Here is a 10,599-nt window from a genome sequence, read left to right on the forward strand (position 1 = left end):
TTCAATTCACAATTTCCCACGGGAAATACTGTGCTTTCTACCATGCTATACAGTACTAAAATTAGAGTTGACCTACTTTTAAGAATTAAAATAAATTGGCACCATTTGCATTATTTTGCTGTAGTTTTATACCTTTTTAAATAGTTTTAAGCACTTAGCTAGAAAGGTGCAATGCAAGAATTATTAAACATTCCAATCATAGATATGGATTACATTATATATTGTGGGATATTATCACCACTAATCCACGCAGAGTAGCATGAATTGGCACTTAATCATAAATAACATTAAAATTGTCACATTTAGATATTTATTTATTTAGTTACAAATCACTGATGCTTTGAGCAGGTCTCCGACAATATCTGTTTCATTTTTATCCCATTCCCACAGTTTCATATTTACATTGAGAAAGAGCAGCGTCCTGTCTTGGACAAACATTTCTAGTTTTATACATATCTTTAATGCTGTATGTATTCTTAAGTTTATGTTTTTGAACTCCTTTGTAATGCTGGTATACAGAAAATATGACTGAAACAGTGAAAATAGCGATATTCTATTCTATTTTATATTACTTTTATGATTTGAAACAACCTGCATAGTGAGAGGAGCACATTACATACTTGTGACTAAGTATTTTAGAGTACAGTTACTGCTGACCCTGATAAATGGAGGAAAAGTCAGAATACTTTAAAGTAAGAATAAGCACATCTTATACACATCTATTTTGTAATGCATGTTTCATCCAACTTATTGATAAATAAACTGTGTATAAAACCATTTATAGAGTTTCATCACAGACCAAATGGTAAAAACAAAAAGGTACAGCGCATCATTATTTTACCCACATGTTTCACAAATGCCAATATTTTAGTAATTGCATTAAAAAAAAAAACAACATAAAATTGAGTTCATATATTTAGCAGATTCGCATGCTTGTATGTTGTGTAATGTGACTGTACAATGCAAGTATACTTTCACCAAGGAACTTGGATCTTTTCTCATCTTTATTGATACTGAAAGTCCTGTTAGGTTCCGGATGAGTGTGCGATTGACGATTCACAATGTGACCGCTGCAACCTGATTTCCACTTTCAAACATATAAATGACTCAGAGCCACTCATAATGAATGTCTCTCGTGTTTTCAAAATATTATAAGATTAGATCGGTTTGTTTACAGCTTAAATGTCCCAGAGATTTAAAATTATGTTCTGATATGTCACTATCACAATATAGTTATAAAATGTATCTGCCATCATGAATAGTGGAGAAGCAAAGTTGCAATGTAAATACAAAGATAAATACAAGACTAAAAATATCAAAACACAGCTTGAATATTAAAAAAAGGCAGCATAACACTTCACCATCATATATTCAGAAAAACAGATTAAAAAAGGCAGTAGTTTTGGCTTTCAATGACTTGTAAGAGTATTCTACAAAGAATAAATTATTATAACAAGGACAGTTTTACCCTGTAAAACACAGATGTCAAGATTACACTGTAAAAAGAGTTTGTTTGTTTTTTCACACACAATACATTAAAGTTAATATTGATGTTATCTATCTTGAAGCAAACAGAACTAGAAAAAGACTCACGTCTTTTATTAACTGCAAGTTGAAATTTCCATCCTGAGGAATGAACGTGACGTCAGGGGTACAGAACACAGACCTGCTGTCCTCTCACAGTTTATTCCAACTGAACAGACGTTTGACAGAACCACGGCTTTCTGTTATAATACACCTTGACAACATCCTACACTTTTGGGCTTGCCCTGTATGACTTGTTTCATTCCATCTAAATGTTCTTGCTTTGAGTATTTGGTTTCTTTTTATTTAGTCGGAAATGCACCTCAAGCGTCTGCAATAGGCAGGTTTCTGATGGCTTGTGATTTCCTGTGGGAGAAAAAAAAATCCTGACTGAAATTTGAGTGCAAAGATGTAGGATGTAAAGAAAGAAAAATTTGTGGGAATGGGATAGTGATGATTGATGAATGAATACAGAAACACAGGATTGGCAGCTGAAGCTCCTTATATTACACGTGCTTTCAAAATGTGTCCTTTGAATTGTATTCAAAAAGGTAAGGTAATCAAAGTGAACATACTCATGTTTGGTGAGAGGAGCTTTGTCACAGGTGACCTCCGTTAGTTGCCCGCCCTCCTGTTGGTATGTGTTAATTCCTGCATGCTGCAAACTGCCTCTTGGAAGGGACATGCCCTTCAAGCTGACATCTCTGCAACAGCGATACGACAATGCAAATGACCACAAGTTTGCTTGCATGACTTCCGCAAAGACAGGGATATAAAAAGACCCGACTTACCCGTTCACGGTCCCGTCTCCGTCATTGAGCACTTTGAGGCCCGGCACTTTCTTACCAAAGATTTTCACGGCAATGGACATTAGCAGACCACAGTGATTTCTATAACAGCAGGTGGCATCAACTGCAAGGAAAACTACCAGGAAGATCACCATGACGATGCCAACGATGCTACCTTTGGTCATACGGTTGCTCACTGTGATTAAATGGAAAAGGGAAAGGAAGGTGACAAGTTTATGTAAAAGTGACTTATGTGTGAAAGCCAATTTATTTGAAATAGTTAGTCCCCAAAGACCTACCAGGCTTTCCTGCGATGGAAAAGTTAAAGACGGCAGGCATTGAGGAACCATTTGTATTGACTGCTGTGACTTCAAGTTGATATTCGGCACCGTAAGACAAGTCCTTGAGAGAGAGGGCTTCAGATTTTGATGGCAGTTTGTAATCCTTCCACTCAGCTCCGTCTTTAACCTGGTGAAAAATAGGGGGTGAACCACAACAGAGTGATGGTGACTCAAAAACTGACACAGAAAAGCAGAGAAAAGTTACCCATGTGATGCAGAGAAGAAAATGTAGGAAAAACAAATGTATTATTGGTTGAGATTGGAAAAACAGTGAGAACCTGAAATAGTCTGCTTCACTTTCAAAGATATCCATACATTTTTAATGTAGTTGCCAGGCACTCCACTGAAAATGCATATTTTAAGTCCATTAAGGTGTGAAGCACACATTGTCCCTCACCTGTCTGTATCGTATGTTGAAGTGCTGAAGAGGAGTTTCACCTTCATCGCTCTGTTTGAGAGGCAGATATAAAGAGTTGCCCTCAACTTTCATCCCATCAGATGACAACATTGGACGGTCCGGCTCGCCTACGAACAAGACACAAGAGATAAGAAGGGATGTCAGCAACTTTAATGCTTATGGCATGATTAAATTGGGAATATTTACCATTCCCTCCTTTTTTCGGAATACAAAAAAATTACTCAAGCCTGTTGACTTTATTGAACTGACCGATGAACAAGCCTTTCTTTCAACCACTATAATTTAAACACGTGGAAAAAAGAATTTTTTGCTTTTATCTGAGGATGCTTTTTATGATCTCAAAGCCAAGAAGATTGTAAGTTACCTCCTGAGGATGACCGGGGGTGGATCACATGGGATGATCAGCAGGATAAATGAACATCGTGCATTGGAAGACGATGCGGGACGACGGTTTGATCAGAAGTTGCAAATCACAAGACAAAAACATGCTTAAATTACTTTATGTACCACCCTTACAGTGCAGCATACAGAACCCCCCCCCCAAAAAAAATGAATGTGAACACGATTGTTGAGAGACACTTACGTTGTCCTTGGGTGTTAATAGATTTTTCATCTGAAAATCCTCCTTGTCCCACTGCATTCAGAGCGGCCAATCGTACTGAATATGTCGTGTAGGGTTTGAGGTGTGTGATGGCCAGGGTATCTACAAACACCACCAGGACACATTGTTTGCACGTGTTCACACTTTGTTGTCAATTTTTCTTGATACATTTGAGGTTTAAAGTGTAGAAAGTCAGATGAATGGAGAATTTATTAAATGAAAATGTATTTTCAAAGTAAAATATGCTTGGGATTTGTATTGTAAAACCCTTACAGGCTTGTGATTCAAAGCTACATAAATGAAACTGACTTAACCTGACTTTTGCTTGAATTCAGAACAAGAAAAGCCTCTGTGGAGATTCAAACGTTTTACCTGAGGCTTGAACGACAACCTCTTTCCAATCCTCTGCAGCGCTTTGTCTCCACTGCAGGGTAAAGCTTGTGATTGGTGTTCCTCCATCGATCGGAGGGATTTTGAAGGAAAAGCGGATTGAGGTAGGCCCAGGTGACACTGTCATGTAGTGGGGCCGATCGGGTTGGGCTGCGGGACAGGTTCGAGGATTACAGATGTGAAAAAAAAACATTTAAATAACGTTTGGGTTCATTTTCAATCCTTTTACATTCCAGAGATCTTACTGAGTAACATATTTCACTTGATCAGACATACTTTCTATTGCGACATCTCTTGACGCGTTCCCAGACGAGCTGACGGCCATGCAGGAATAAAGGCCGCCATCGGTGGGCACTATTTCTTCAATCACCAACACGCCACCCACAACATTGACCCGACCAGATTGTAACTCCTGCACGCAAAGAAAATTACAATTCAGCATCAGATATATTTATACATTCATTCATCCATTCATCCATTCATTCATTCATTCATTCATTATCCTGCTCTCAGGAGTGAGAGAAGGGGTTCTGCTCACCAGTTGTTCACAGGGCCGTGCACCCATATGGTTTGAGAGCAGTGGTTCTTAACCTTGTCGGAGATATTGAACCCACCAGGTTTATAAACGCATTCACCGAACCCATCTTTATTGGAAAAATAAAATATGATTTTTCAAATCCAAGACATAGGTATTTGCTTTACTGGCGCACAAAATGAATGTGTTCAAAGAACAAAACCAGCAAAACATGATTTTCACACAAAAACATTTAGAACGCTGACTCCAATCATGTTCTGTTATACATGTGAATCATATTTGTCTGTCCACTTTCTGCTTTTGCTTGACATAATTAGTATGAAGGGGTTGAAATATTTAGAAAGAAATCACACAATGCACCATCACGACAGTTACAAGTTGACTATTGAGTGCACCAAAATCCCTCCAGCAATAGCCAAGCTATTTAGCATGATCACCTTCAGCCAGTGACAGCCAAGCGGGTTGTGTCATCACGAATTATATGAGTCGGGTGTGTGTGTTGACGTCCGTCGAACCCCTGAGACTGACTCACCGAACCCTGGGGTTCGATCGAACCCAGGTCAAGAACCACTGACTCGCTCATTCACACGTCTTAGTCCATTTAGGATCTCCAGTGCACCTACCGCAGTTTTTCTGATTGTGGGAGGAAACCGGAAAACCATGCAAACTCCAGATAGAAAGGTCAGAATCGAACCTCAAAAGCACTGACCACTTTGTCTCCGTACCACCCTTTGAGATATGTCTATCTTGCAATAGACAAGATTGCTAATCTTGCAGATTACTTCCGTAATTGCTAGTCCCAGTGAAACTGATCTGGCGGTAGAACTATGCATAGATGATGTTGTCTGCAGTATCCCAACATTCTTACCAGTGTTTGTCCATTAGATTTTCTGATCCAGTGCAGATCAGGCTGAGGATTTCCAGAAACATTGCACGACACAGAGACTCGCTGGCCAACTGATGCACTCAGCCGCTCCGCTGAAACAGACACTTCTGGGGCCTCTGAAATGAAACGTCCCCATTTAAAACACAGTGAGTACATTTATAAGTGTTATAACAGTGTTTCCCAACCACACTAATATGCCGTGGAAAAATGCCCACTTTCACCTGAACGGTCCAAATATGATTTATTAAACGAAATAATGTGTCTCCATATGTCTGTCTATGCGGGCAGCGTGCAGTAACAGGCAGAACAATGAAATGCTCTCACTCGGACAAACATTCTGACCCAGATGGAGCCCCGAGCAGGAGTGGTGGTCAGAAGAAAGTAAAAAAAGGTGAGCTCGAGACAATACGATGAAAGTTATATTGCGTCTGGATTCACTTTTACCGGGGAACCAACCGAGCCAACTCCATTATGCCCGGTGTCCAACGATAGCAAATTTAAATGCCATCTCCAAACTAAACACCCCTCACTTCATGATAATAACACCAACTATTTTGTTCATCTATGTTAACAGACTGAGAAACAGGCAGAGAAGAAATCGTGGTCTCAAACTGAGCTTTGCCGTTCTATCTTTGGATAGAAGGAGTTCCCCATTCTGACAAATAGCGCTATTTCAGCTCTGCTCCCTTTCTACACAACATAACCATGTGAGCCGGGCTTTTCAAGCACGACTGCAATAAGACTAAAACAAGAGAGACTCTGAGCAGTTTAAGAAGACTTTTGTGTGCATCTTTCCTCAGTTCCTGCAAGAATATCGTTCAGACAGGACCACCTTTCATGCTAAGAGACTACGGTTTCTAATCTGACATGTGATATGTGCCGCGGCTCAAAAAAGGTTGGGAAACATTGTGTTATATCCTATGCCTCAGTTATAAGTAATCTTGAAGTAAACTGACCAATGTAACTGAACTTAATGGAGGCCGTTTTTTGGCCGATCTTGTTGGTGGCGGTGCAGCTGTACTCTCCATCGTCACTCCTGCCGACCGACCATATAGTCAGTTCGCTTCGGTCAGAGTTGAAGTGGTGATGCGTTTCGTCAAATTCCATTGGCCTGAGAGACAGAGTTTTACATTAAGTTAAACATTTAGTCATCTCATCCCATCTTGAAGTCAGAAAAAAATATGTGGAAACTGGAAGTATGTTGGCGAAAACAGCTGCAAAATCATTTCTCACATGTTCCATATGATCGTGGGTTTTGGAAGACCGTCCACCAAACACAGCAGGGAAACGTTGGTATCCGATCTGACCGGTGCTTTCTCCACATTCTTTTTCAGATTCACCACTGGAGGAGCTGCAGGAAGGAAATATAGATTTTTTAAAATACAGATCCAATTTGTCATCAAAGCAGTTGTCTGTTTTGAGCGTGAACAATTTCCTCATCTCTCTGGAAATATATTAAAAATCAGTAACAGTGTGTTCTCATCTAAAAAACTGATATAGGATAAAGATACTGACCAATGACCACAACAGATATCATTTTCTCCTTATATATTGGTCTTCCTTTGATTGCAGCCTTGCACACGTATGTCCCAGCATCCCCTCGCTCCACGTTTTCAATGAGGAGTGTGTTGTTGGGCAGCTGTCGCACTCGATCCCCTTTAGTATCAAAGAGAGAGTGAGAGAAATAAATGGAAAGAGGGGAAACGAAGAGAAAAAAAAACATCAGTCAGACGTTATTGGGAAATAGAATCAGAATCAGAATCATTTATTAAAGGCCACACAACAGCGTTGGTGGAATTTGTTTTCGGTACAGCACATAATGCTCACATTTCTCCTGTGTCAGTTCCATCGTCAACAATACATACAGAAAATCATGGTTAACAGACACGATACATCAAGACATTGATTGATTCAGAGTCCGTATGGCTATTGGAAAAAAGCTGTTTTTAAATCAGACAGATTTGGTTGTGAGAGACCTGTTGCGCCTCCCGGAGGGCATGAGTGTGAACAAGTGATGTGCAATACCCGGCTGGTTTTCCTTTTGCGCTATTTGGCATGAATGAGCTGGGCAGTCGTTATCAAAATGATAATTTCTAGGTTAACATCCCGCAAAGGACGTGTCGCTCCTACCCTCTGAAGAGATTTCTTCCTTGTTTCTTTGCCACTGCACGGTCACTTCAGGCCGGCCGGTCACCTGGCAAGGCACCATCCCATCCGTGCCCTGCAGAAACTCATAATGAAGGGTGGAGCTGTTGAAGGATGGGCCCTCTGTCAAAGGAGAGGGGATAGCAGAGTTCATTTTCTGTGCTGAAGAAGATTGCATTCATTTACATTAAGCGCTCATATATGAATATGAAAGCATATTCAACAAAGTTTCACTCCCTGGCTGATATATAAGTAATAAGTAGTTTTGTGAATTTGTGTGTCATTTCTCACCTACCATAAACATACAGCTGTATCTTAACTTCATCCTTGTGTCCACATTCATAATCACCCAGGCAGGTATACCTGCCTGCATCTTCCATGGTAGCTTTATGGATAAGGAGTTGGGACGAGGAATCGCCTACTTTTTTCACATGGCCTACATTAACATCCCCACCATCCTTTTTCCACGTTAACTCAACTTCTCCTTCAGCTGGAAACATCAGACAGTGAAAGGGTGTCAATAGGAAAAAAAAAAACATCCCACTAAAGACAATGAAATGAGGGTCTTTCAAAATGTCTATCTTGCACAATTCATCAGATGTTGCCTCCCGTCATACCACTTTTCTGATTATTTTAATATGCCAGTAGCGTCTGCAGACGACAGAGGAGCCCATGTATTGATGGGCGCGTGTATTAATACACGCAGATGCACAATTATCAATTAAAATGAATATGACTTACTTGAGCACATCAATAAGATCTCTTCTCCCACCATGATGTCTTGCTTACTGCTAGTGATTTCCATTTTAGCATCTGGAAAAAGAGAGAAAATCTGGTGAGTCTGTTGATTTCAGTTCCATTCATAAAATCAACTCCTTTTCAGAGCAATTGCTGTTACATAGATGGAGCTCAGTGAATCCCTGCAAAACAAAATTCCATTTCAAAGGGTAACTAAAATGAAATCATTATCACGCTCACCTACGTATATGAGAGAGATTGGTGATCATCAGCATGATTTAAAAAAGACTTTTAAAAAAGGCTTTTTAAACTGTAATTGCAAAAAAATACATACAGGAACTACAGAGCCCTTGATATGATGTAGAACATATGACTAAGGACATGCAATACTTACCATTTTAAAAATACCTACTTTTAACCATGCTTACATTGTGAGGAGAATTTTATGATGACAATTCAACTACTACGTCTAAAAAGCACAAAACAGAAACACATCTTACCTGCATGCAACACCAGGAACAGCAGCAGCAGAGCCATTCTGAGGCGAATAGATGGATGGTTTGTCATACTCGTCAACTTACCAGTCCACTGTTTTGGTGTCTTAAGGTTGAATTTTGCTCTAAGTAAATTGATTTTTATTTTATTTTTTTTTCTCATCCAAAAAGATGGATACAAAGAAATGTAATAAAACTCTAAGACACCTGTTGCTGGCTCCCTTTCAGCAGTATGTGCAGGAGGAGGTCTCTGTCAGAGGTTATATAGGAGCACGGGGGAAATGAGAGGGGGGAAAAAAAGGGGTGGGGATTTGAAAAAAAAAAGTAAACACTCCATTTTTACCTGTTATTTCAGGAATGAAGCAGAATTACAATGATGATTGAATTGTATCTATCCATCTGTCTGCCTGTCTGCCTATCAGTCTGTCTGCGTGTACATGTGCATATTTGTATTTTAAAATGTTACAAAAACCTTCATGACATCACTTAAATTTAAGTTTCCTTCTTTTCTAGTTTCCAGCCTCTAAAATGTGATATTATTGTGAACATTATAAAATCGATTCATCTGACATGGCTAGCCGAGATAAGAAATGGATCATCGCTGTCTGTAATTCTACACATGTTTGACAAGAGTTTATAATAAAGATCAATTCACGTCCACTGAAACGCGAGAAGGGCTGTTTCATCGTCGCTGATGAAAAAAAAAAGACTGTAATCCTTTCTTGTGAAAGTCTCCGCGGAAAAGATGTATGCAATTTTTTTCAGAAACCCGGACTTTCCTCCCTAAGTAGCTCGTAATTTCTTGTCGGGGCTAAAATGCTCAACCCAAACGTCACAAAAACGGAGCGTTTACGTCAGCACTCTTTCATCTATGTGATGTCCTGCCTGTCAGCCTGCTTTCCTCTGGGTCCCATCACTTCCAGTGGCCAGAAGCCAGCCGGTGCAGCCCCCTTTCTAATTGATGGCCTATCACTGTGTCCACATTACCGTCCGGCCAACCAATCAAACGTTAGACAGTCCAGCGGGTCACCTATCGAGTTGATTATCAGGAGGTGTTATTATGGCCCATTAGAGTGGAGTGTGCTCATAATGAGGGCTGTTAACTTGGGCCATTAACAAGGGCGGGCGTACACACCATACTGCACATTCTCTTCGGCTGCAGAATTCGCTTGATTTTTGAATGAAATTTTTTTGAGTGACGCTTCGTCGAGTTAACGAAAAAGCGCAGCTTCAGAGCTCCCGGCTATATTGAGGGGGATGTTACATTATGTGAATCATTCTTGCAAGAAGCTAAGCAGAGATGAACTGAACATCACAATGATTATAGATCTGGGGTGTGCAAATTTTTGGACTCAGGGGGCGTTTTCACTTTTTAAATTTGATGGACGGGCCGGGTCAGCACAAGATACGATACATAAAAAAAAAAAATTGCATTTGTAAACAGTGCACATCAGACTCGTCTGATATTTGCTTTAAAAATAAAACCAACTTGGTTTTTGAAGGCTCCGACATTTGCATACATTTCATGCACAAACCAGTTTTTCCCTTGTGGCCTCGCGTGCAGCTCATTCATTTGTGTCAGTATGTCCACAGTGAAGGCTAAATCACAAGGACAATCTGAGTCATTTAGCTCAGGAAAAATCTCAAGTAGCTCCAAAAAATGAAACAATCTCCCGTTATAGCTCCCACATTCATTGATCCAATCATTCAATTACTCACATCAAGTATGAATTCTGTAT

The 10,599-nt window shown here is 39.9% G+C and overlaps 1 protein-coding gene across 1 annotated transcript; it reads right to left on the reverse strand.

Moving 5' to 3' along the window:
- Positions 1 to 320: 320 nt before the first annotated feature.
- Positions 321 to 9,068, reverse strand: ncam3 (neural cell adhesion molecule 3). The gene is made up of 16 exons (XM_086155835.1): positions 8,867 to 9,068; positions 8,370 to 8,441; positions 7,924 to 8,118; positions 7,614 to 7,751; positions 6,999 to 7,139; positions 6,717 to 6,834; positions 6,440 to 6,594; positions 5,466 to 5,599; positions 4,339 to 4,474; positions 4,045 to 4,212; positions 3,654 to 3,774; positions 3,051 to 3,180; positions 2,612 to 2,780; positions 2,316 to 2,508; positions 2,100 to 2,228; positions 321 to 1,890 (listed from the first exon to the last, which is right to left on the reverse strand). The coding sequence occupies exons 1-16, from the start codon at positions 9,021 to 9,023 to the stop codon at positions 1,848 to 1,850; spliced, it is 2,199 nt and encodes a 732-aa protein (XP_086011961.1). The 5' UTR covers positions 9,024 to 9,068; the 3' UTR covers positions 321 to 1,847.
- Positions 9,069 to 10,599: the final 1,531 nt, after the last annotated feature.

The sequence above is a fragment of the Fistularia commersonii genome, chromosome 11 (genome assembly GCF_037954325.1).
Source record: "Fistularia commersonii isolate RoL2024-O1a breed Wild chromosome 11, RoL_Fcom_v1.0, whole genome shotgun sequence".
Classification (NCBI taxonomy): domain Eukaryota; kingdom Metazoa; phylum Chordata; class Actinopteri; order Syngnathiformes; family Fistulariidae; genus Fistularia; species Fistularia commersonii.